The following is a 25,929-nucleotide window of genomic DNA, read 5'->3' as shown; positions in this document are numbered from 1 at the left end:
AGACAGGCCCTCGGCTGGAAGAGCAGGTGCAACCCAGCCAAGGCCCTCCCCCCCTTCCTCAGTTTCCCCATCAGGAAAGTGGGAACGATGCACTGGCGGGGGGGTGGGGGGAGTCGCCATGCTGATGTATGTCCTTGTAGACACGTTTGAAGTCCAAAGCCAACGCACTCCATCCACGCCAAAATCCCTTTTGTGAAAATAGGGATGGATCAAATGAAAAGTGGAAACACGGCAGGTGCTGGGGAAACTGGACTCGACGTGCCCAGCGCCGTTAGTGTGGAATATGCTTCCTTAGCGCACGCGAAGAAATTGAGTGCTGTTTTGAAGGTGATGAGGAACCCTAGAAGAATTTTAGCTGGGGCAGCATAGAAAGATTAAGTCCTTTTCAAGACGAGGACTGTCGAACTCTTTCCCAGGTTGATAATGCTGTTCTGGACAGGTCCTCTTTGTCTACAGGATGCCTTAGGCCTCTCTAATTTGGACAGGGCAAGAACAAACAAAATAAACACCCAAACAGCAAGAAAAGCCCTGTTCTCAGGACAGCGTGAAGCCTGGTGCACGTCTGCACAAGGAGCCCCGCTTGGTTTTGGATTTCAAGCAGGTCTGTGAGGGGAGGAAAGGGCCTGGTCCCGTGGAAATTTCCTAGGAGGGTTTATTTTGAAGCAAAGGGTTTGGCAGCCCCAGGCCAGTCTCCTTGGCTAGACAGTGCCTCTTTGAAAGAGTCAAAAACAGCAGCGAGCGGGAAATGGTTCTGCCGTGAGCTGGTTTTAGTGGGAGCCTCTTCTTCCAAAAAGAACTGCCAGAGACCAGCCCAGGTCGCCCCTGCTTCACGGAATTCAACTCAGCTCACCTGTGGTGGCGGCTGCTGCAGCCGCACCCCCACCCATGGAGGGCCTCGTCCTTACTCCCGGTGGATCGTTCCCTTCCGTGGCCAAAGGGATTTTGCAGACGGGATCAAGGAAGGACTTGAGAAGGGGAGTTCGCTTGGATTATCAGGTGGGCACAGTGTACTCACAGGCCACAGGTGCCCTTTAGAGCAGAGACCCTTTCCTGATGGGTCAGAGAAAGGTAGGACAACGAAGATCAGAGAGATGCTCAACTACCAGCTTTTTTTTTTAAACAACACAAATTTATTTTATTTTATTTATTTATTTTCTATTTATTTCTTCCCCCCCCCCCCCCCCAATTGTCTGCTCCCTGTGTCCATTCGCTATGTGTTCTTCTGTGGGAATCTGTGTCTCTTTCTGTTGTGTCATCTTGCTGCGTCAGCTCTCCGTGTGTATGCGGCGCCACTCCTGGGCAGGCTGTGTGGGGCGGCTCTCCTTACGGGGCGCACTCCTTGCACGTGGGGCTCCCCTACATGGGGGGACACCCCTGCGTGGCCTGGCACTCCTTGTGCGCATCAGCTCTGCACATGCGCCAGCTTCACCACACGGGTCAGGAGGCCCTGGGTTTGAACCCTGGACGTCCCATGTGGTAGACAGATGCTCTATCCGTTGGGCCAAATCCACTTCCCTCAACTACCAGCTTTGAGGATGGAAGAAGGGACCACAAGCCAAGGAATGTGGGCGGCCTCTAGGAGGTGGAAAAGGGTAGGAAATGGATTCGCCTGTGGAGCCACTAGAAGGAACCAGCCCTGCCGACACCGTGGTTGTGTCCCTTGTAGAACCATGTTGGACCTCTCACCTCCAGAACCATCAGAGAACAACGTGAGCTGTTTAAGGCATTGAGTTTGCAGTGATTTGCTAGAGCAACGATGGGAAACCAATCCCTTGCCTTCCTTGAGACCTGGGAGGCCATCCAAACCCTCATGACCATCTGTGAGCTCGGGCTTGTGGCCCCCATTTTACAGGTGACGCCACCGAGGCTTGGAGAGACGACCTGGCATCCCACGTGGGCCAGGGACCTGGGCTGGCTCCAGGTCATGCCAAGCCTGTGTGCCCCCAGGTTAGATGGCACCAGTTAGTCCTTCTCAGGGTGGGGGTGAGGCCTGACGATGGCACATACATGGGGCTCCTGGCACGCGGTGGGTGTCCTGTCAGTGTTTCTCGTCCCTGCTTTCCCAGAGCCCTGGTCTGACTGAGACCTGGGGTGGCCAAGTCTCCCTAATGCCACTAAATAACCATCATGGGAAGCGGATGTGCCTCAACGGATAGAGCGTCCACCTACCACATGGGGGGTCCAGGGTTCAAACCCCGGGCCTCCTGGTCTGGGTTAAGTCCTTCCTCTACTGTTTGGGGTTGAACTGCCCTTTTTGGAAGGGATGGTGGTCAGCGATGGCCATGGGGCTTCACCTGCCACTCCTTTGTTAGTTCCCCAAAGCATCTTGAGATTTTATGAAATTCCAAAGCCTGAGTGTCACAGGGTCATGGGACGAGGGCTTTGGAATCCAGAGACCCTGGACAGGGTGTTAGAGCTCCCAAAGTTCTGGAGGCGTCCTCAGGGTTGGCAGGAGGACAACTCTTGGCCATCTGTCAGGTCCCTTATAAATTGGTTCAGCACTGCAGCTTGCTCTCCCCGTCTCCCCTCTGTCCATCCCTGGAACCTGTATGGCACTGTTCTTGGACATACATATAGAGCAAAGTTCTTGTCTGCACTTCTCCCCTAGAAGCTTAAAAATCCACCCGGGGCCTGTGCTGTTGGAGCTCTCCCCGTCTTCCCCGTTGGTCCTCGATCTAGCAGGACTCCTGTGGTTGTCAGTGACAGGAAAAGCGGAGGAGGCGCCAGGCCCACAGCCGTCCCGAGAGCCCCCACGGCCATAGCCAGAGGCTTCAGTGTCACCAGCTCTCCCTCGCCTTGGCTGCTCTGGGGGCCTCATTTTCTCCTAGAGTGGACAGGGGTCCTCCTTGATGTGGGGAGCACGGTGAAGGCAGCCCCTTGGTGAAGAAAAAAGAGAAAAAAAGAAAAGAAAAGAAGAGAAGAGAAAAGAAAAGAGAAAAAAGAAAAGGAAAAGGAAAAGGAAAGAAAAAGAAAAGAAAAGAAAAGGAAAAGGAAAGAAAAGAAAAGGAAAGATAGTCTCTCAACTGGTTTCAGAACAGAAACACCTCAAGGAAGGCCTTGGTTTGCCCGACGGGGTCCCATGCCTGTGCCTTTGTCCTCTCACTGTGTTAGCAGTAGGGTGTCTATGATTGGCCAGGATGGGTCACATGTCTACTTCTAACCCTTATCATTATATTAGGAGTAGGGACTCTATGATTGGCCAGGATGGGTCACATGTCTGCTCCTTAGCCCTATCACTGTGGAGAGGGGGTGGGAGTCTATGATTGGCCAGACCAGGTCACATGTTCACTCAGGGAGGGGGCTTATGACTGAGCTAAGAGGGGAGCTGTGGGCAGGGGCGCAGGAGGGGCAGGGGCACCAGCCAGCCCCACCACACCCGCCCCCTCTCCTCTGCCCTCCGCCGCCCACCCTGGGGCACACAGGTTCTGGGCTGCTGGTCAGTGTTTTCCTCACTTCTCTCGCCCTCCGGACGGGTTTTCCAGTGAGCGTCCTTGGAAGTCGAGGCAGAGTTGCCCTGGCTGGAGCAGGAAGCGGTGGAGGGAAGGCAGGACGCGCCGAGGCCTGCGCGGGGCGCCTCGTGGAAGCCACGGCGCTCTCCTGCCCCCAGCAGCCTGTGGAAGTGAGAGCCCATTTTGCAGATGGGAAAGCTGTGAGGCTGTGCTCTGCTCTGTCCCCAGCAAAGGGAGGCAGGAGCAAAATCCACGGCCACATTCCCAGCCTCGCTGTGCCAGCTCCGTGGAAGCCGGCTGGCCTCCTTTTTGCCCAGATGTTGGACCAAGTCCTCCAATTTCCCGGCAAAAGGGAGAGGTCCACAAGAAATTGTGGAGCTAAAATTACTGCAGGTCGCTGTGGCTCTGTTACCTGGCTGTGGCCAGCTTGGGAAGGCACTCCGCGGTGCTGTGGGCTGGCGGGCCCCTCGGCCACGGCCGCTGGCGGCTGCTCCTGAGCAGAAGTGGCCCCCGGCCCTGTTGAGACAAATGGACTCCTGGGCTGAGGTTGTGCCCGCCGGCCCTTCTGAGCCCAGCAGCTCAGCCCAGCCCAGGACAGGCAGCCACCAAAAGCCACACCAGTCACCTCCCCTGCACTGCCAGCCCCTGTTCTCTGTGGTGTCCCCTCCTAGGAAGGAATCACATGGGGCACCTCTGTCCCCCATCCCTCCCCGGGACACCCCCAGGCCCACACCAGCTACCGTGAAGGCCCGTGGGGCTGCATCAGACGCAAGTTCCTGCTTCTCAGAGCTGCCGGGGCAGGCGGCCCTCGCCACGCATGAACAGCTGAGTCCCAAAGCCTCCTTGGAGCGCCCTGGACCCCACATTTCAGAAGGCCCCCTACTATGTGTGCAGGCCAGCCCTAACGACAGTGAGGCAGGGTGTGTCCTGAGGACAGGGCCCGCGGTGGGTGCACAGAAACTTTTAGGGCATGGATGGGGTGGAAAAAATGACTGGGTATACAAAGGACAGGGCAGGCTACCTGGCCCCAAAGGAACACCCAGGAGGTGTTCCTACCGCTATTTAGGTGGTGGTGGCTGTCTCTGGAGCTGCCCAGCAGAGAACTTGACCATGGCCATAGGGTCCTGCCTTAGGACAGAGCAGAGGGCATCAGTGAGAGGGAGAACGGTAGGCTCTGTGATCCATCAAGGAAGGGGTTAAGAGGTCTGGCTCTGACACAGACTTATTCTGGAACTTTGCACAGGTCCTCCCCACCCCCAGACCTCAGTTTCCCCATCTGTAAAAGGAATAAGAAGGTTGAACTACAGCAGTTTCTCTTAGGGGTCCCTGAAATCTGCCCAGAACAAGGGTTGGGGCCATCTGAGAAGTCCTACCAGCAAGACCACGTTTCAGTTTCCCAAGCTGATGCGAGCATGGAAACATCAATTCCCACCCCACTGACATCCCAAGGAATGCACACTGGGAAATGCTGGACTAGAAAATCCCTAATGTCCCCTCCAGATTGAAAATTTTATGGTTCCCAGTGTTGGAAGTCAAGCCATGAGATAAATGGAAGCTGGTATCTATAATTAAATCTTATTTTTGAAAACAGCCAAACGGTTTTTCCATTTTGTGGGAAGCAAAATCAGTCCAAGGCAGAATGATTGCAGCAGCTGACTAATCAGACACGGACTGCTTTAACAAATAGGAGCCTTAATCGGAGGTAAATCCGAGTGCGAAGGAGTAGGATTGTATTGCCGTGATTATTTCCTTAGGCTACATTCCTAGAAGTGGAGCTGCTGAATCAAAGGCTTTGCATTTCAAGACATTTGATCATATTGCCAAAGTGCCCTCCAGAAAGTTGTGCAGATTAAAACTTCCACTAACAAAGACTGACGTGCCCATTTCCCCACATCTGTGCCAACTCTGCGTGTTATTGCTTTTTACATCTTTAGATTGTCCAATGTGTTTATCAGGAAGGTGAAGAAGGGTTTTTATTGCGGTGTCTGCGTTTCCACTAACCTGTGCCTGAGCAGCCTCGCTCATAGCCCGGCCCTGCCAGTGGCAGTCTGCCAGTGACCTGGCAGCGGTGTCCTGAGGCCAGGCCAAACTTCAGACGAAACAGCAAAGCCCGCTCAGATTTGGCCCAAAATATTAAACTCTGAAAAAGAGATGATTCAGTGCCTTAGGCGCCTTCCCCAGGGGCAGAGCTGGCTGGAGAAGCGGGGCTGGCATTTGGAGGTGGGAACACCGGGAGCTTGTCCTGGGGCGGCCCCATGACCGCGGGCACCTCCCATGACCTCTTGCACCTCCGTCGCCTGATCTCCAACGGAGGACGATGACAGCCGATCTGTCCTAGAGGTGCCCGGGACGCGCTATTTCCTCGGCGTGCTTCGTGTGGCCCAGAGTGAGCCAGGGCCCCATGTGGCCCCTCTGCAGAGAAGGGGACATCAAGAAGCCCAGTCCAGGGAGGCGGACGTGGCTCAGCTGATAGGGCATCCACCTACCATGTGTGAGGGTCCAGGGTTCGATACCCAGGACCTCCTGGCCCGTGTGGAGCTGGCCCACGCACAGAGCTGCTGTGTGCAGGAAGTGCCCTCCCACCCAGGGGTGTCCCCCATGTAGGGGAGCCCCATGCTCAAGGAATGTGCCCCGCAAGGAGAGCCGCCCTGAGTGAAAAGAAGCGCAGCCTGCCCAGGAGTGTCTCTGCACACATGGAGAGCTGATGCAGCAAGATGGCACAACAAAAAGAGACGCAGTTTCCCGGTGCTACGAAGGGGGCAAGCAGACACAGAAGAACACAGAGAGCAGACAAGGGGCAGGGGAGAAAGGGGAGAGAAATAAATAAAATTTAATTTAATTTAAAAAAAAGAAGCAGCCCAGTCCAGCCACCAGAGAGTCAGGAAAGCACTTGAATTTTCCTGTGTGTTTCTCTAAGAACATTGAGAGGAACCCACTTTTTCACGCACACTCATGTTCTCAGCCCCATCCTCTCTCCCCGTGGAGTTCTATCCCGTGGCTGTGCCAGAAGCCCTCACCCGCCCCCATGCTCCCCGGCACCCCTCCCCGCTCCCCGCTTCTGCTCTTTGCCCTGCAGACGTGGTCCCGCTCCCCCTTCTCTCCGCCTCGCCCTCCTGTCTCTCTGGTCTTGTCTGCTTCCTCATGGCCCCCCCGGAGCCCAGATTCCCCACAACGAAGGGGCCACCCTCACCCGCTCCTTCCCGGCTCCTTCTCTCTACCTGAGACCAGCTCTTCCGCACAGGTGGGCCCAGGCTGGGCAAAGCAGACACTGTGGGCAAGCAGGGGACGAGGACGGCCGGGGGTGGGTAGTCTCCACTTGGAGGGGGCGCGGGCCCTGGGTGTATTTGTGAGGGTCGCTCTAAGCAGCCGGCCTGCCCCGCGCCGGCCAGAGCCTCCTCTTCCAGCTGAAGCCGCGTCAGCAGCTCTAGAGCTTTCGCTTCGGTGAACATGTTCTCTCCCTCCCAGCTCCCCAAAAGAGAGACGAAGGAGGGCAAATTATGACCGAGCCTTTGAGGCCAGACCCCTATGGTGGCCCGTACTCCTGGGGGGCGGATGTAGGCAGGGGGAGGGCCCCTCACCCCACCTTGGGGACCCCCCTTCCAGACTGGGCTCTGGGGCCCCGGGACCCAGACACGCAGACACACCGCCGCCAGAGCCGGGGCGCCTCTGCCTCTTGGAGTTGGGGTATGAGCCCCAGCCCTGGGGTGGGCCGTGGGGGCGGGAGGACAAAGCGCATTCTTGAGGACGGGGGCATCCGCATGTGTGGGCGCAGGCCCCCGTTTAGATGCAGGACAGAGTCAGAGGTGGGAGGACGGGGCCACTGGGCTGGGGTCTCCCGCTCCTGCCCTGGAAATGTCCGGTTCTGGTGGGGGCTGGCCCGGTCCCAGCTGACCAGCGCGTCCCCCAGAGGCTCAGCTGCTCCTGGGGTCTCCTCCTCGCTGCCCCCACTGCAAAGAACACGGGGCCACCTTGATGGACAGGTGGGCCGGCAGGTGCTTCAGAAACCCCGATGTGCCTCCAGTGTGAGCAGTGACGGCCGGCGCCCCTGCTGTCCCCCGAGCTGGGCCCTCCCCGGGGCTGCTCCTGCTTGCAGCCCACAGCTGCGTCTTGGTCACCGTCATCGTGTGTCCCCCTTCACCTCCTCGTCACTCTCGGCCCCTCCCCTTCCCAGGGACCCCTGGAGACATCCAAACCCCTCAGAGGAGAGGTCTCCCCTACTGTCCCCCCTTCAGCCAGAGGACGTGGGTCTAGAGGGGGTTGGGTGTGAGCTGCCGAGGGGCCCAGCCGGTGAGACGTCAGGCCAGGGCGAAAACCCAGGGCTGTGGGCTCCCTGCCTCTCCTGCAGGACGGCGCCCTCATGCCTTTTTTTTTCTACAACTGATGTACAAATATTGAAACATAACCAAGATCAGTAGTTTACATTATGGTTTACATTTTCGACCAAACATTTTTTTTTTAAGATTTATTTTCTTTCTTTCTCTCCCCTTCCCCCATCGTCTGCTCTCTGTGTCCATGTGCTGTGTGTTCTTCTGTGTCTGCTTGCTTTCTCAGCGGCACCGGGAAACTGCGTCTGTTTGTTGTTGTGGCGTCATCTTGCTGCGTCAGCTTTCAGTGTATGCGGCACCACTCCTGGGCGGGCTGTGCTTTTTTCACGGGGGGCGGCTCTCCTTGTGGGGCGCACTCCTTGCACATAGGGCTCCCCTACATGGGGGCGCCCCTGCGTGGCACGGCACTCCTTGTGCGGCAGGTCTGCGCGTGGGCCAGCTCACCACACGGGTCCTCATGTCTTAACGTAATTTTTGTGCGGCTGATTCTCATCGTCCCAACTCAGTTACAGGCTCCTTGAGAGCAGTGGCCCGTGTCCTCTCCTTCCGGGTGACTTTACTCACCTGACAAAAGGCAAGACCCGGAGCTGATGAGCAGTGCCAGCTAGATTCCAGGCTTAGAATTGTGTTAAAATGGCCCTCCAGGCTTCATCCTGGTTCTGCAAGAAATCGGGGCTGACTAGTGAGGTCTGCCGGGGGTGCATGTCTGGAGAGCAGCCATGTGTGCCGTCATCGTGGTAGGTGCTCGACAGCCAGGACTGGGGAGACCACGGAGGTCAAAAGAACGGCGCGTCCTCCTCGAGGCTCCCCGGTGATCCCTGGCGCTGGCGTGGGCGTCTTGCCCTCCAAGCCGTGCAGAATGGGTGGGCCCGGAGCAGCAGCTGCAGGTCAGGCTCCAAGCACGGGGTGCCGTGGCTGCACGGGTAGGAGACCCCGTCTCTGTTCAGCTTGGGGTGGGGAGGGCAGGGTGGAAGGAGGAAGGAACAGCAGGCAAGCATCTTCTGTCCGGAGACTGGCCCTTCCCGAGGTGGGGGATGGCCGCAGGGCCGGGTCTGTCTTCATCTCGGGCAGCAGCCAGCCAGGCCCTGGGGGCAGAGTCAGAGGCAGCCCGAGAGCGCCAGGGCTTTTTGACAAACCTGCCAACTTAATGTTAACAATGGTGCCGGGAGCACTGGACACCCACAACCAGAAGGAAGGAGGAGCCCTATGTCGCTCCCTCTACAAGAATCAGCTCAAAATGAATCAAAGGGGGAAACGGACTTTGGCCCAGTGGTTAGGGCGTCCGTCTACCACACGGGAGGTCCGCGGTTCAAGCCCCGGGCCTCCTTGACCCGTGTGGAGCTGGCCCATGCGCAGTGCTGATGCGCGCAAGGAGTGCCGTGCCACGCAGGGGTGTCCCCCGCGTAGGGGAGCCCCACACGCAAGGAGTGCGCCCCGTAAGGAGAGCTGCCCAGCGCGAAAGAAAGTGCAGCCTGCCCAGGAATGGCACCGCCCACACTTCCCGTGCCGCTGACAACAACAGAAGCGGACAAAGAAACAAGACGCAGCAAAAAGACACAGAAAACAGACAACCAGGGGAGGGGAGGGGAATTAAATAAATAAAAATAAATCTTTTAAAAAAAAAAAAAATGAATCAAAGGCCTAAATATAAAAGCCAGGACCAGGGAAGCGGACTTGGCCCAGTGGTTAGGGCGTCCGTCTACCACATGGGAGGTCCACGGTTCAAACCCCGGGCCTCCTTGACCCGTGTGGAGCTGGCCCATGCGCAGTGCTGATGTGTGCAAGGAGTGCCCTGCCACGCAGGGGTGTCCCCCACATAGGGGAGCCCCACGTGCAAGGAGTGCACCCTGTAAGAAGAGCCGCCCAGTGCGAAAGAAAGTGCAGCCTGCCCAGGAATGGCGCCGCACACACGGAGAAATGACACAGCAAGATGACGCAACAAAAAGAAACACAGATTCCTGTGCCGCTGACAACAACAGAAGTGGACAAAGAAGAACACGCAGCAGATACACACAGAGAACAGACAACTGGGGCAGCGGGGGCGGGGGGGAGAAATAAATAAAATAAATCTTTTTTTTAAAAAAAAAGCCAGGACCATAAAACCACTAGAAGAAAATGTAAATAGATAAAATGAGACCTCCTCAAAATTAAACCCGTTTGCATCTCACAGGACTTTGTCAAAAAGGTGAGAAGGCAGCTAAATCAATGGGAGAAAATACATGGAAATCACATGTCAGATAAGGGTTTAATATCCAGGATATATAATGAAATGTTACAACTCAACAATAAAAAGACATATGACCCAATTAAAAAATGGGCAAAAGACTTGAATAGACATCTGTCCAAAGAAGAAATACGTATGGCAAAAAAAACACATGAAGAAAAGCTCAACATCACTAATGACGAGTGAAATGCAAGTCAAAACTACAATGAGATATTGTGCCATACCTATCAGGATGTCCACTATTTAAAAGACAGAGAACTACAAGTGCTGGGGAGGATGTGGAGGGATAGGAACACTTATCCACGTTGGTGGCAATGCAGAATGGTAGAGCCACCGTGGAGGACTGTTCGGCAGCAAAGACGCTGAACATAGACTTGCCACGGGACCCTGCAATACCGCTACTGGATATATATACGTACAGAAGAGCTGAGAGCAGGGACACGAATAGCCGCCTGCACACCGCTGTTCAGAGCGGCATTATTCCCAATTGCCAAAAGTTGGAAACAACCCAGGTGTCCGTCAGCCGATGAATGGACAAACTGTGGTGTAGTCACACGATGGGATATGATGCAGCTGTAAGAAGCAATGAAGTCGTAAAGCATAGGACAACGTGGATGAACCTGGAGGATAAAATGTTGAGCGAAGCAAGGCAGACACAAAGGGACAGATACTGTATGATTGCGTTACTATGAAGCAAATATATTGTGTAATGTATGATTCGAAAAAAAATTCATAAGTACCCAGCACAATTGAGAAATGTATGTTTTTATTTAACTGTGTTTTCTTTTTAGTTATTATTTATACTTTCAATGATTAAATGTAGAAAATAAAGTTAAAAAAAAGAAGAGCACCAGGCCACCCAGGGAGGTGCCTTCCCCTCTCCGCTCATCCCAGACGTCCCCTAGTCACGTCCTAACCCCTAACAGCTGGGGGCTGCTGTGCCCCCACATGGATGGAGCTGGGGTCACGTGGGAGGAGCTGGAGGCGTGGGGGCAGCCGGGACAAGCCCTGCCCCCCTGAGGGGCTGCGCGGCCGAGCCTCGCAGGCCTCAGCTCCCCCTCTGTGAAATGGGCATGGTGGCACCTGCCGCCAGTAGGACCGGGTGGAATCTAGAGGGGCTTCAGATGTGGCATCAGCAAAGACGGAGGGGACTGCTCCTTCCCGCCCTTTCTCCGTGCTCGGCTTCACTCACTCTTCCCTCACTGTGCTGCGCCGGGAGTCGTGCTAGCTCCTGGGAAGCACCAGGGCACGTCGCCTGTCCATCACACAGTGGCTTCAGCGCTGTGGGGGACACGCAGGGCTTATGGGGCTCGGACGGGCCTAACCCAGGCTGGGTGACCAGGGAAGGCTCCCTGGAGGGGGTGTCTGAACTGAGCCTCAAACAACGAGAAGGTCGATCATTCATTCAATCCACCAGCACCTAGTCCACGTGCGCCCAGTTCCAACACTATCTTGGGTGTTGTGGAAACAAAAGCATAAAAAGTATCAGCCCTGCGGGGGCGCCAGATAAACAGAGACAGGAGCCTCTGACCTGCCTTCCCAGCCGGCGCAGGGGCGGGGCTGGCCCACTCGTCAGGGTCACAGAGCTGGGGGTCTGGGGCCTCATCCAGTGAGGCTGTGCAGAGGAGCAGGCTGTGAGGCTGGAAGCTGCTTGCACCCTAGGAAAGCTGCCCTTAGAGATACCCCTCTCCACGCCTGTGGCCCCGTGTGAGCAGGCCTTTGGGTGAGCGGGGTCTTGAGAAGGGCCCCACCTCGTTCAGGGGGTCTTCATCCTCTCAGCGGAGTCCTTTATAAGAGAATAAAATTCAGACAGAGAGAGGCAGCCTTGGAAGCCAGAAGCTGAAAGCAGGAAACCCAGAAGAGAAGGGAGGGCCCAGCAGTCGCCACCACGCGCCCTGCCGTGCGACAGGAGTCCCGGGTCGCTGCTGCCGGGCTTGGGGAGAGAGCGTCGCCTGGTGATGTCATGACTCCGACATTTTTCTCATCCTTGAAACAATAAGCTTGTAGGTTAATAAATCTCTAGTGCTCAAAGCCAACCCGTGTCGTGGTGTATGTTTTTGGCAGCTTAGAAAATTAAAACAGTATTGGAACACCAAAAAGATAGTGCTCTTTAAGGCCTGACACGGGATGATCTCCAAGTGAAAATAAAAGTGAATGCCAAACAGTGTTATGCTACCATTTGTGCAGTGAACGTGTTGTACGCGCACACACCATGTGTAGGTGCATATACACACGCACCCGGAGGTTTGGATGTGCCTGAGGATGGTGTGGGGATGGAGAGGGAGATGTTTTGCCTTTGGAAACTCTGAGATTCTGAACCTTGCCCATTCACCACCTACTCGAAACATAAATCCGTTATTTTCAAATACAATGAGGGAAAAAAAAAAAGCACAGGCCTTGGAGCCGGAGGGGCCCGGTTTGGAAGCTGAGTCTCGTTTCTCCAGCAGCCCCCACTTCACCGTGCAGCTGCGTGGTGTCAGCGCACGAGAGGGGCGGGCTGGAGCCGGGAGGGTGGAGGGTCTGCTCACTGGGCACGGCTGCCAGGCCCACCCCACGAGGGTGGGAAGGGGCTAAGGAAATCCCGGGTGTTCCAATGCATCCGGGGTGCCTCCCCCACTCCTCCGGGCTGTTTCCTATTGCAGGTGGGAAAGTGAGACTCAGACCTGCATCTGCAGTCTTGCTCCAGGTGCACACACACAACCACACACACAGCCACACACACACACAACCAGATACACACACAACCACACACACACACAACCAGATACACAACCACACACACAACCACACACACAGCCACACACACACAACCAGATACACACACAACCACACACACAGCCACACACACACAACCAGATACACAACCACACACACAGCCACACACACACAACCAGATACACAACCACACACACAACCACACACACAGCCACACACAACCACACACAGTCTCACAAAATCACACACATACACAGGTATCCACACACAAAGTCATTATCCCACATACATGCAATGACATAAAGTCACACGTGGATGCAAATTGCATGTTGACAATCACAAAATAACACACGCACAGACTCTCACAATTACGCACGCTCCTGCGCCCACAGCGCTGGAAGCCCGGCCCCTCAGGCTCTGCTCAGGTCTGGATGAAGAAGTGCACCCCGATTCCAGCCCCAGCTCCCCCACTGCCCGGGCAGCGGGGAGCGGATGCTGGGGAGGGCTGAGTATAGCGCCCCCCAAACGGCGTCGGTCCCAGCCCACATCCAGACTCCCCAAGGCTCAGAGCCCTTGCCCCAGCAGGGGCCCCCCCAGGGCTCCCCAACTCAGCAGGCCCCCCCACACACACTGGCCTCAGCCTCCCGGGGAGGGAGGGAGCCTGCGATGAGCTGGGACCTGAGGGGCCGACCCTGCCAGTGCCTCCTGCTGGGCAGATCCTCGGGCAGAGCAAATGCAGCAGCGGGCAGCGCTTCCACTGGCCCCTTCCTGAAACCGCCGGGAAGCGCCAGCTCCCTGCAGCAGCCAGGCGTTGGGCTGCTGCTGGACACAGCCACTGCCGGTTCTGCTGTCCACCCCGCAGGCGCTGTTCCCTCCTGGAAAGGAGCAGAGCGGGGCTTAAAGGCAGCTCACGGCACGGCAGGATTCTGTTCCTGAGAATCACCACCAGACAAACCCAAATTGGGAAACGTTCTACCAAAAAACTGAGCCGTGCTGTTTGAAAGTGTCCACGTCACGACGGCCGAGGAAGCGACCCTGCTGGGACCACCCAGGGCCGGCTGGGGTCCTGCAGGGGGCCCGGGCCAGGGAGAGGACATCAGCGGGCGGTGGGCACAGTCCACGAGACGTGTGCCCAGGTTGGCAGCGCTGTTCCAACGGGACCTTCTCGGTTTCCATAGTTGGATGTGGTTGTCTAAGACGTTAACATGTGGGGAAGTCGGCAAAGCCTAGCCTGGACCACTCTGTAGGCTTTTTGCAACCTTCTTGCAAGTCTGAAGTTATTTCAAAGTGAAAAGTTTTTTTAAAAGTACAAACACGTATTTTAAAATAAAACAGGGCCCAGCTAGGGAGGTGGGCGCGGGGGCTGCCCAGAGCGGGCACTCGCTAATGGGTCACCGGGGGCCGCCCGGAGACACTGGCAGGGCCGGGCACAGCTGCTGCCACCAACGCCAAAGCCAGGGAGGACGTCCCTCGCCGTGCCTCTGTGACCTCGCGCCCTTGCTCCTGGGGGCATCGGCCTCGCACCGGAGCAGCCGTGTGGGGCGGGGAGCCGGCGAGGCCCCGTGGGGCAGGGCAAGCCCAGAGCGGCAGAACGGGCTGGGCTTGGAAGCGCCTAGGGCCGAGTCAGGAGGTCACCCAGCCCCCAGGTGGCCGGAGGTCCACTCCCAGGTGCACGCCCCCAAGGGCTGACTGCAGGGACTCCAGCGGACACTTGTCCAGCGCGTGCCCAGCTGCACTGCTCACAGCAGACGGAAGGTGGACCATATACTTAAAAACGGTTAAAACGGGCATTTGGTGTCCTAGATGTCAGCACAAGAAGAATAAAAGGGCCCTGGCTGAGCGGGGGCTTGTGATCGGTCTTGAGCCGCCCTGCAGAGGGGCTGTGTGACCCAGACAGGTCTCTGTCTCTCTGGGCTTTCTTCACTTCTAAAGTGGGCGTTGCAACAAAAAGAGACACAGATTCCCATGCTGCCGACAACAACAGAAGCGGACAAATAAGAACACGCAGCAAAATGGACACAGAGAACAGACAACTGGGGGGGGAGGGGAATGGGAGAGAAATAAAAATAAAAATTAAAAAATCTTATAAAAAATAAATAAAGTCTTAGTAAACATTCTAAAAAAAATAAAGTGGGCGTTGCATTCATCCATTCATTCATTCACTCACTCATTCATTCATTCCTTCATCCCATCGCCTCTTCAACAAGGCCCGATTGCCACCTGGGGCTGGGGCACCAGATGGACAGCTGTGACATGGCCAAGGGGCTCCCGTTCTAACGGGCTAGGCAAGAAACAGGTGGACAGGTGAGCAGGCGCCCAGGCGTCAGGTGAGTGCTGTAAAGAAGAGTGAGGCGGGGAGAGGCGCAGGTGGTGTGGGTGAGAAAACTGGGGGCGGGGCCTGGCGGCAGGGGCTGGAGGTGGGGTCAGCTCCGGCTCCCCTGAGGAACCGCAGGGTGGTGAGCAGGGCTGGGGTGCAGGGAGGCGGGAGGCCCGGCCCCGGGGCCTCGCCAGCGGGGCCGAACTCGGAAGAGGCTGCCCGGCACGCGCTGTTCGCCTTCGATCTGGTTTGGAAACGGCGGGTCCCGTGTCCTGGCAGCCCCGGGAGTCCCCGCGAACAAGGCAGGAGCTCATCTCCCCAGACTCGGAGGCTGAGCAAGCCCAGCTCCAGCCAGCTCCGTGCAGCTTTGCCGGGCGAGCTGAGGATCTGGCTTCTGGGTGGAACCTCCTGAGCTGGGAATGTTGGCGACTGCAAGCCTCTCTTTTTACCACCATGCCAGCGGGTCCGGGTTCCCGTCACAGCGGGCAGCCTCTGCCGAGGAGCGCCCCCATGCCCAGCCCCTGCGAGACGGCCACCCCTCTCTCCCCGGGGCTTGGCTGGGCGAGGAGAAGTACCTTCTGGCCGAGAGAAGAGCCCCAAACACCGAGGCGGGGATGGTTTCTGAAGACTGAGAGCTGCAGCCTTTTGCGATTCCCTGGGCCTCTTCGCCCGGCTTTCCCCCGGGAGTGGGAATGTGTGCCCTGGTGCGACTTTGTTTTAAATGGACTTGGTTTTGTTTAATTGGCTATGTTTCTGTTTGGTTTAAGAAACAACAACTGCAGCTCCATCTTAGCTGTGGCCACCATGTGAGTCCAGGAAAAAAACAGAACAAAACAAGAAAAGGGTCAACAGCGTGGATGAGGAATTGCAGCGTTGGGTCTGGCTCAAGGTCCCCTCCTGGCCGTGGAGGAAAAGCCTGAGCCCACGCTGTTTGCAGGAGATGCCTCCCCACCCAGCCCAGCAACCCTGAGCCCTGGCGTTGGCCCGTTAGCCCTCAGAGGCTGTTGCAGCCCCCTCAGCCCTCGCCCGCCTCGGGGCCTTTGCACGAGCTGTGACCACTGCCTGAACCACTTTTCCCTTTCCTGAGTCTTCCTTTATCTGGAGTGACGGTCCTTCTCCTTGCCCCTCTTTCCATAGCACTAATCACAGTAAACAGTATGTGTCTAATTTCTTGTATTCGGATCTATTGTTTATCTCCTCTTTGAGGGCAGAGGCCATGACATACAGCAGCTCTTCAGAAAATATCTGGGGAACGACGGGATGCACCAGCCCATGGGGAACAAATTTGTTTCTGTGGCCTGAGCAGTGGGAGCATTTGCTGTCTCGTGGCGCCCTCTGGTGGCTGTTGTGCAGATACCAGGCTGAGGGGCCGACCCTTTGTCCTCTCCCTGCGGTGCTTGGCCCCAAACCTTGGCTGTGTGTGTGGTTGTGTGTGTGGTTGTGTGTGTGCACCTGGAGCAAGCCTGCAGAGTCAGGCCTCTGAGTCTTAGTTTCCCAACTGCAATGGGAAACATCTCGGAGAAGCGGGGGAGGCACCCTGGATCCCTGGGCACATCCGGGATTTCCTTGGCCCTTTTCTACCCCGGGGGGTGGCGCTGGCAGCCGTGACCAGTGAGCAGACTCCGCTCCCTCCCGGCTCCAGCCCGTCCTGCTCATGGGCTGGCGCTTTGTACCCCAAGGCCCTGGCAACCCCCAATCTGCTTTGCCTATGGAGCTGCCTGTTCTGATATTTCCTGTGAGTGGAATCTCACAGTCTTTGTCCTTTCGTGTTGTGAGGGCTTCGCTGTTTATCTGCACGGTGGCAGGTAGCAGGTGGCAGGTGGCAGGTGGCAGGACGCCGCCCCTTGTTAGGGCAGAGTCATACGCCACCGTGCGATGGAGCCCAGGGGTTTCTCCACTCTCCCCAGTGGACGTCTGGGCATCTCCATGTTCGGCCCCTGGGAACAGGGCTGCTGGGGGCTCAGGGCTCGCTGGAGCTCCTGCTTCACTGCTCTGGGCACGTCCCTAGCAGTGGGGTTGCTGGGTCGTGTGATAATTGTATGTCTGAGTTTGAGGGGCCCCCAGACTCTTTCCCACAGAGCGGCACCATTACACACACACACACACCCCAGCAATGCTGGCGGGTTCAGATGGCCCTGGCTTATTTTCCAACTCCCCAGTGGTGGAGACCCGCAGCTCACGCAGGCCCTCCACCCACACTGCGTGTCTCCACCCCGCGTCTCTCTCCTGTGCCCTTGAGAAAGACAGCCCGGTGTCTCCTCCTCTCGCTGAGTGATTGTGACGGTCAGTACCATTTACTGAGTACCACACAAGGAGTGTAAAGATGACAGCTGAGGCTCAGGGATACGGAGCGACTTGTCCAAGGTCTCACGCCTAATGAGTGGTCTGCTTCTGTTTTTGTTTTTATACTAAAATCGGTTTATTCCCATCAACACCTAGAGCAGCCCGCTCGTTTCCCTCGCAGCCGGCAGGAGGCGCTGCGGCACACACGCGGGGCCATCTGGTCCCGGCTCCGGGTGGGCAGGGCGCCGTGCGGGGCCAAGTCAGCTGTTTCTAAGGAGCCGTGTGGCCCCGGGGTCAGCCCCCCTCTCCCCGGCTGCAGGGCCAGCGCTGGCCGGGGGTGGCCTTCATGGTGCCGTTGGCTGAGCTGCCACGTGGCCTGGGCACTGCACGTGTCTCAGCTCGTCCTTCTCACAGCTCAAGAGGAAGGTACAGCGGTCATTCCCATCCTGTAGATGTGGAAACTGAGGCATCCAGGACTCCCAGCCTGCAGGGGCATGGCTCGGGCCCGAAGCGGGCCTCTGGCTGCAGCGCTGTGCCCCAGGCCCGCCTGCCGGCTCAGCAGGCCTGGGCGCGCCCAGGGGCGTGTCTAACCGGCTCCCAGGTGAGGCGGGCGCAGCCTGAGGACACTGCCGGCCGCGCCCCGGCCTCCCTCCGGGTCATGCTCGGGCCCGCGGGCACATCTTTGGAAGCTTCCAGACCACTCCAGCAAGAACCAGTGGGACTGTAAGCCACACAGACAGGGTCTGGGCTCCTGGTCCAGCTAGTTTGGGCGGGGCCAGCCAGGCCTGCTTTGCGAGGTTACTGGAACATTCGCGCAGGTGTGTCCGAAGAACAGCCTGTGACAGGAGGGCTGAGGCCGGCGGGCAGCGCTCCACCTTGAGCCCAGGGTGCCTCGGGCTTGCTCCGGACGCTTCCGCTGCCCCGCCTTGGGCAGTCCCGGGGGGTGTGGGGCCGCCTCTGGACAGCACCACGGGCCCTGTCCACTGCCCCAGCTGGAAGTCACGGGAATGGCCCCCAGGATCCTGGGCGCGCCGCTAAGACCCCGACCTGGGCAACCACGAGTACACCTCCCTCCCAGCTGACGCTCCCGCCCAGGGAGGGCAGAGGGTGGCGGGAGAGTGGACGCCAGCCCAGGCCGTTCCCACGCAGTCCCGGAACTCGCGGCTGCCCGCCCTCCACCCTGTCCTTGGCCGTTCTGCTGCCATCCTGACCCCTTCCCCGAGGTCCCCTGGAGCCTCGCTGCTGACTGGCCGGCAGTGACGCCTCCTGGGCTCACTAGAGTCCCAAAACGGGAGGGGCTTGCTTCCGAGCCCGCGGACGGCCCCCTCTGGGGTGGCTGGGATTGGGGAAAACAGCAGTGAGTCATGCGGAGACAAGTCGGGGGGAGGAGGGCCGGACAAAGCCAGGGCGCTGCCTGGGGGCAGTTCTGAGGAGACCCACCAGCTTCTGTGCAGGAAAATGAGCCTCCCTCATTCCTATGTGGATGCGATGCCCAGAGCCACCGCAGCCATCTTGTGAGCTGAGGACGCAGCAACTCTGAACAGAGAGACAGCGAGAGCCCGCGTGGAACCCACCCTCTTCGGGCAGATTCCCAGGCCTGGGACAGACATGCACCTTCACTGTACCAGCTGGTTAGACCAGCTTTTTTTACTTGCACTGAAAACACCCTGACAGCTTAAGCCATGCAGCACTGCCTCTGCCAGGCTCTTAAAACATTGGGCCGGTGCCTTGCCCATCTCAATGATCTATTTATTTTGAAATAATTTTAGGTTTACGAGACATCGCAAAGACAGTACAGAGTTCCCGTATCCCCTCACGCAGCTTCCCCCCACACTGGCGTTTTGCACAGCCTCCACGTCTTGACCTAAACCGAGAAATGAGCCGTCCCCCACCACGATGAACCGACGTCCACGCGTGCGGGCTCCCCGTTTGCTCCCCTCTCTTCCAGGAGGCCCGTTTCGCTGTCCCGCGCCGTCTCCTCCTCGCCTTGCCTGATGCTCTGGAGGAGCGGGTCAGGGCTCTGTGGACTGTCCCTCGGCCTGGGCCTGTCTGGGCTTTTCCCGTGATGAGACCAGGGCTCCGCGGGTGGCCAAGGACCCTGCGGGCGTGGTGCTGCGTCCGCCTCGTGGCTGGTCAGGGGCACCCCAGCTGGCGTGGCTCGTCGCCGGCCCGGCTGGCCTCGGGCCCTGGGTGAAGGTTTCGCCCCCTGGAAAGCTACTGTTTCTCACTTTGTAATGAATAAAGACTTGGGGGGGCACTTGGGGCCCCGTTTCCCCTTCACTTTTGCCCTCAGTTGTGGCAGCCGTGGCTGGCCTGGCCTGCGAGCTCACTGGGCCCCGGGGCCTTCCTCTCCTCCCCCCATTCCTTCATTCTTGCTGTCAGTCCTGTAAGGAGCCGTCCCTTCCCCCTTTGTTTACTTACGTCTGTATGGACTTAAGGATTTTTTCCATGGCGTACGATCCACTATGACATGGCTTCTTCTGTGGCTGCACCTCTGATTTTAGGGTGAGCACGAGGACGCAGTCAGCCACATTTCAAAAACAACTCGGAAAGCGTCCCTAAGAGTGCCCAACGCGGCTGAATGTACTGAGCGTTCGTTCGTGGTGGAAGCGACCTTGGACGTGGTCTCGTGTCTCGCTTAACCCTGTTCCCCGTTCATCGCCCCACTGCCCCCGCATATCTCACCTCCTCCCTGACTCCTTAAGGGGGGGGGGGCTCATCTTGAAATAGCCAGAAGCATCCTGCAAAAAAAAGGACGGGAGGCCCTGGGCTAAGCAGAACGGGCGTGGCTCTGGACGTGCATTTGGCCTGGGCTGGAATCCTGACTCTGCCCCGCGCGGGCCTTACCCTTGGGGAAATGGCCTCCCAGCTGCCCCCGTGAAGTGCGGAACCGCGAGCCCTGGAAGCTGCTGCTGCCGTGTAAGGTGGTGCATTGGTCCCCCAGGCCTGCGGGCACGGATCGCCCCGCGCTGGGGCTCGGCACCCTGTTCTCTGTTCTCGAGGCCAGACGCCTGAAGCCAGGGTGCTGCTGCAGCTGAGCTCCGCCTGAGGGCTCCAGGGGGCCCCTCCTGCTCGTCCAGCTTCTGGGGGCTCCAGTGATCCTTGGCTGCGGCCTGTCACTCCCAGTTTTGCCTCCGTGTTCCTGTCCCCTTCTCCCATGTCCATCAGATCTCCCTCCATTCTTCTAAGGCTCGTGTGGCAGCAGCCAGGGCCCACCTGGGCAGTCCAGGTTAACCTCCTCCTCTCGAGAGCCTTCCTTAACCGCACAGCAAACCCCCTTCGTCCTTCTAAGGTCCCCACCGCAGCTTCCGGGGGCTAGGACCTGCCTTCAGGGCCACGAAGAGTCAACAGTCAGGGTCGGTTTTTGTCCCACTGTGTCCTCACCCTCCTCCCTTAGAGAAGAGATGGTAGTGGGAAATGCAAGTCGAGGTAAAAGCGTGGCCTGCAGAAGTGAAGGGGGAGGGGGCTCCACGCAGGCCTGGGGGTCGCTGTCCACCCCTGGAGGCCCCTGGGGACAGCCCGACACTGGCCTGAGGCCGACTGCCCTCTCCAGCCTTTCCTCCCTCTACTGACAACTTTTCCCCAAAGGGTCTGTTTTAAGGTGAAAGTAAAGCCTTCCCCACCCCCTTCCCCTCCAGATTCTCCCCAAAACAAAGAGAAGGAAAAGTCAAAACAAACTCGACCTCCTGGCAGCCAAACCTCAGTCCAGAGAGACACCGCCTCGAGGACACACAACTCGAGAAAAGCCCAGGGCACGGGGCCCGGCCCCAGGGGAGGGCGGCAAGGGGTGGGCGGCAAGGGGTGGGCCCTGGCTCCAGCCGCGAGCTGTCCCACCCGAGGACCTCCTGGAAGCCAAGGGAGGGCAGGCTCGGTCCTGAGGTGTGGCACGAAGGCTCTGGGGCCAGGTGCCGGGGTGCAGCGGGGCACGGGGAGCAGGGGGAGGCGCCGGCCTCACACCCCGCCACAGGGGGGGCCCTCTGGGAGCCTGCGGGGTCTTCCTGGTGGCAGTCCTGCCGCTCAGAGCCGTCAGGGCGAGTCTCCAACAGGACAGCCAAGAACAAGGAAATAGGAAAAAAGGGGAGGCTGTGGGGAGCAAACACCTTACAGGAATTCATGACCAAACCAAAGCACAGTATGCCCGCGAGGGGAGAGGCAGTGTGGCCTCCGCAGAAGAAAACCAGGGTGCTGGCTCCTAAAAAGGACAAAGGAACAAAAAGCTCTTGGAAACTGACACTATCATGGCCTGGAAAACATATCCAGTGGAGGAGCTGGAAGACAAAGTAAAGGACATTTCCCAGAAAATAGAGTAGATGATGAGAAAGAAACCAGCAGACCAGACTGGGAGGGCCAACACCCGAATTGCAGGCGCTCGAGAACAGAGAACACAGAGGCCCAGTTCCCGCAGGCGGCTGCACGGGTGCCTCCGCCAGAGCCCACGCTGTGCCTCCGCGGGAAGGGTCCCTGGCACTGCCCGAGGGCGGAACCAGCCATCCCCGTTACATCTGAGCATGTGGGGGCCTGAGAGGCCAGAAGGGATCCTGGATTTTTATTTTACTTTTTATTTTGTTAAGCTAGGCCACATACAAGGCAAGGCTCCGGGAGGGCATGGGCCTCTCAAAGCCGGAGCCTGGGTGACGCTTTCAACCTCCCGCCCCCACGCCCGCCGAGCCGCCAGCCTCGGGCGGGGCTGCTTCACCTTTCCTGTTTCACGGCCTCTTTGCCCATCAGGTGAAAACCATGGGCCCTTACTGTCCCCACTGTCCTGGGTACTCTTTAATTAATGTATCGCACCTGCACCAACACATCGCCACGAGAATGACGATTTTTTGAATTTCAACTCAAACTCAGGGACCCCTAGCCAAGGGCCCCTGGCCTAAGGCGAGGGCGGAACGACGGTATTTCCAGCCAGGCTAAAATCGTGGGACCCTCACACAAGACCCCCTTCCGAAGGCCCTGCGGAGAGCCTGGCCCCAAATAAAGAATGTGGGCGCTGCGGGACCGGGACATGGGCAGCCGCGCCAGCCTGGAGGGCGGCGAGGAGGTCCCGGGGCCTGGTGGCATGGGCAAGGACATGGGGCGTCAAGGGCAGAGGAAGGCAGTGACCGGTGGCGGGGCATCGACAGACCAGAAAGGCACGCGGGCCCGTCGCCCACACAGGCGTGTGGAAGCCGCTGAGAACATCCAGCACGGAATGCTGAGAACTGTCAATTGGTTACTTTATTTCATATAAAAGTTACATTGAAAGAAGAGGTCAAAGTCAAGTATACTTGATTTGCACATACTTGCCAAGTCTCACAATTCAACCACTTGGATGATTATTTTATTGATAAACAGGATTTACATATGAAACGCCTCATATGAGCCCAATGTGCATGTCCAACCCAGACAACGCTGTGCAAATGAATATGCAAAACCCCCTCTGGAGGCGCAGCCCCGGGTCGCCCCGAGTGTGTGTCCTCTGGCAGGGAGCTTCTGCAGTGACTGATTCAAAACGTCACAGTTTTGTTCACTTGGCTACTGACTGCGGATCAAGTACGTCCCTTTGATTTTGCATCAACAGTGGTAAAAGCCCTGATTAGGAGAGGGGACAGATTTAAAAAAAAAGTTCACAGATAAACAGGAGGGCGTAACGACCAGGAGGGAAACACCAACACTTTTCTTGGTGTGGGAGGTAAAATTAAACGAAGATCTTGAGGATCTTTATAGATTGTTTCTTGATGCATCTGGCAAAAAATAGACAAACCAGGCAAGTTTAAGGCAAGGGGAGCTGTTGGCTTCTGGCCTAATTTTAAGCTCTGCACCAAGGTCCTGTGTCATCACTTGGGGCGTGGGTAGAGAAATGAAATCCAAAAATCAACCCAGCTGTTGTCCTCGGGAATATTCGTCTCTGCTCCAGTGTTTCACAACCTGCCTCTTGTCACCTGTAACTGACGTGCAGAGTCGCCCCTGCTGGAGGGCCTGTGGTCCCTGTACCATCCCAGTGACCTCAGAAGGCAAACACCTAGTTTCCTCTTGTGTTCACTGCTGGGTGGGCTGCAGCGAAGTATTAGGGCCACAGAGAGATTCCGTCTTCTTTTATACACTGCTCATTTGGCTGGCACAACAAAAAAATCAGTGCTGAGGACCTCGTGCACCCGAGATTTTAAAAAGAAACTAAAACAGAGGGCCACAGAGGACCACGTGGGAATGGTTGTTCTTTGGATCAAGACGCTCTCCGACCTGCAATACATTCATGGCAGCCCACCGGAGGCGGAGGCTGTAGCGGCTCTCCCCTCTTCCCTGAAACATCGGTTCCTAAAAAATAGCTTGTTTGCTGAACACAGCCATTAAATGTTCTATCGTCTAAACAACACTGCCGATTTTAAAACACACATGCACGCACACGCACATACACGCACGCAAACGAGACTTGCCGAAAGGGTCGAGGGGCACCTCCCTGGCATTGGGGAGTGGGCCTGGGTCCTGGGACCCGCCGCGCTGTTCGGTGCCCAGACCTTTTGCAACTTCAGTGCAAAGTCAGCCTAAGAGCTAATCAAGACCAAAATGCACTTCTAAGTGAACGCCCCTTCTGTGATGCAAGGGGAGCACTAATGAATCATGGGTAAACAGGAACTCCCTGGAGCAGGAGTCTGAGAATTCTTGTTCACGACATTGATTTTTTTTTCCTTCACGACTGAAAAATGCAGCTCAGTACACAGGATGTTAATAACCCATGTAATATACCCAACAACTTTTTATAAAATGCAAAGTATCCTTAACAAAAATCCTAACTGTGCAGGAAGATAATGACATTTGGCTTCTTCGTGTGGCCGCACCCCTTTATTAGTTGTCCAGGTGAAAACTGATTAGAGCATCGTCCAGTTATTAGCTTGGAAAATCTGCCATCTGTGACTATAAATATATAAAACTCTGCTTGCTGCAAGCAACTGGCTTGTGTAGGTTCAGTTTGCCCTATTGGTCACAGATGAGCCAACGACACCCGTTCAGACCCCACATAAATAATTCAAGCCCGTCGGCAAGTTCCGGCACGATGGGAGGAGCTCACACGGAGAACTCCGGGCCTCCCTTCCGCGTTCGCATTTGCAGCCGCCTGAACCGGAACCCGACGAAGGGGTTCATCCAGAGGAGGGAAGGGGGTCCCCCAAAGACAGACTCCATCCCTTCCCACCGCAGCCTCCGCTCCCACGTTGGCTTCTCACTTTTCAGTCTCTCAATCTCCTGGAAGAAAAAGAAAAGCAAGTGGTTGGCAGCATCAGCCAACACCAGACAGACACAGGGCAGGCTGGGTGGCTAAAATGGCGCAACCCCCCACCAAACCTGAGAACCCCCTACCACTCAGGACGAGGAGTTCAAGTGCAGGGCGGGCTCCCCGCCCCGGCTCCAGCAGCGCGTCCTGGCCAGGCAGCGCAGGGCGGCTGCTCGCCACTGCTGCTGCTCTGAAGCTGTGCGCTGCTTAGGGCTGTCCCAGCTCCTCCCTCATTAGAAGAGGTGTGCTCCAGAAGAGACAGCAGCACAGAGCACAGCTGGGGAAGTGGACGCTCTGGGGGGCCCGTGAGGAGGGGACAGGTCCAGGACGGTGAGCGCCCCAGGCCTGCTGTCGCTGCGGGCAGCGCAGTGAACTGTCTGCACCACGGAAGTCCACGGCCGGGACCCGGCAGAAAGACAGAACAAGACCACCTGCTGCCGAGGCCCAGGAGGCGGCGAGGCCGGCCGTGAGCTCTGTGGGCAAGCAGCCGCGCTGCCCACTGCTCCTCAAGACCTGGCCTCGCCTGGCTGCCTGCACGGCCTGAGAGGCTGCCAGCACGAGTGCTTTGTCTCAAATGGAGAGATCCCCGCTGGTCAGCCCTGCTTCCCAAGCAATGTCCTGTGCCACAGTGTGGGAGGTGCTACAAAGATCGGACTCATAAGCGTCCTCCCGGGCGCAGCACTAGTTCTCAGCTGACGTCTGCTGGCCACCGGCACTCTCACATGACCTGTAGTCTGACAGGTTCCTGGACATTCTTGTCCGAGAGCACCAGGGACAAAAGCATTTGACCCCACGTGGACCGTGAGCCACCTCCCAGCTGGCAGCAAGCTGGTTTAAACAGGAGCCTGCCCTTTTCTAGGGAAGGTCTATGTTCCTCCTCAGATATGCACCCACGAAGGTTAACGACAACCGCACTCAACAGTAAAGTCTGCGCTTAATTTTACCATTTCCAAGTGATGTCTGCTTAAATTTAGAAGCTATGTTCACACGCAGAGCACAAGGGATGTCACATTGTAACAAAAATACTGTCACACCCCAAAAAGAATAAATAGAGGCCACGTACGGCCTTCGGGTGAGGAGATGGTTAGGATTAAAATCAAACAAGCGCGCGCCGGGCGTGGGCTCTGGAGGGCGAGTCAGGCACCTGCGCCCCAGGCTATTCCTCCTGCGTCACCCTGCTGGGGGTCGGGCCCTCTCCCCACGAACAGGAGAGGAGGGGCACAGTCCACGAGAGCACGGCCAGGGTCTGCGTGGTTTCCACAGTACGGACTCCGAGGAGGAGCGCCGCACAAACCCATCTTGGCTGGTGGGTCGTGCCAAAGGCAGAGCCCTGCGATGCCCCCGGCTGGTGCTGCGGATGCCAAGCATCC

The 25,929-nt window shown here is 57.4% G+C and overlaps 1 protein-coding gene across 2 annotated transcripts in view; it reads right to left on the bottom strand.

Annotated features, from left to right (window-relative positions):
* Positions 1-22,512: 22,512 nt before the first annotated feature.
* Positions 22,513-25,929, bottom strand: part of ZDHHC7 (zinc finger DHHC-type palmitoyltransferase 7) — a 30,197-nt gene continuing 26,780 nt past the window's right edge. For both annotated transcript variants that reach the window (XM_004466984.4, XM_023591292.3), the window contains exon 8: positions 22,513-24,531. In XM_004466984.4, coding sequence (XP_004467041.1) covers positions 24,355-24,531 — 177 coding nt within the window. In that variant the 3' untranslated portion in view covers positions 22,513-24,354. The remainder of the gene's footprint in view (positions 24,532-25,929) is intronic.

The sequence above is a fragment of the Dasypus novemcinctus genome, chromosome 18 (genome assembly GCF_030445035.2).
Source record: "Dasypus novemcinctus isolate mDasNov1 chromosome 18, mDasNov1.1.hap2, whole genome shotgun sequence".
Lineage (NCBI taxonomy): Eukaryota > Metazoa > Chordata > Mammalia > Cingulata > Dasypodidae > Dasypus > Dasypus novemcinctus.
The sequence above is the reverse complement of the archived record's forward strand: the minus strand, read 5'-3'. Positions and strand labels throughout refer to the sequence as shown.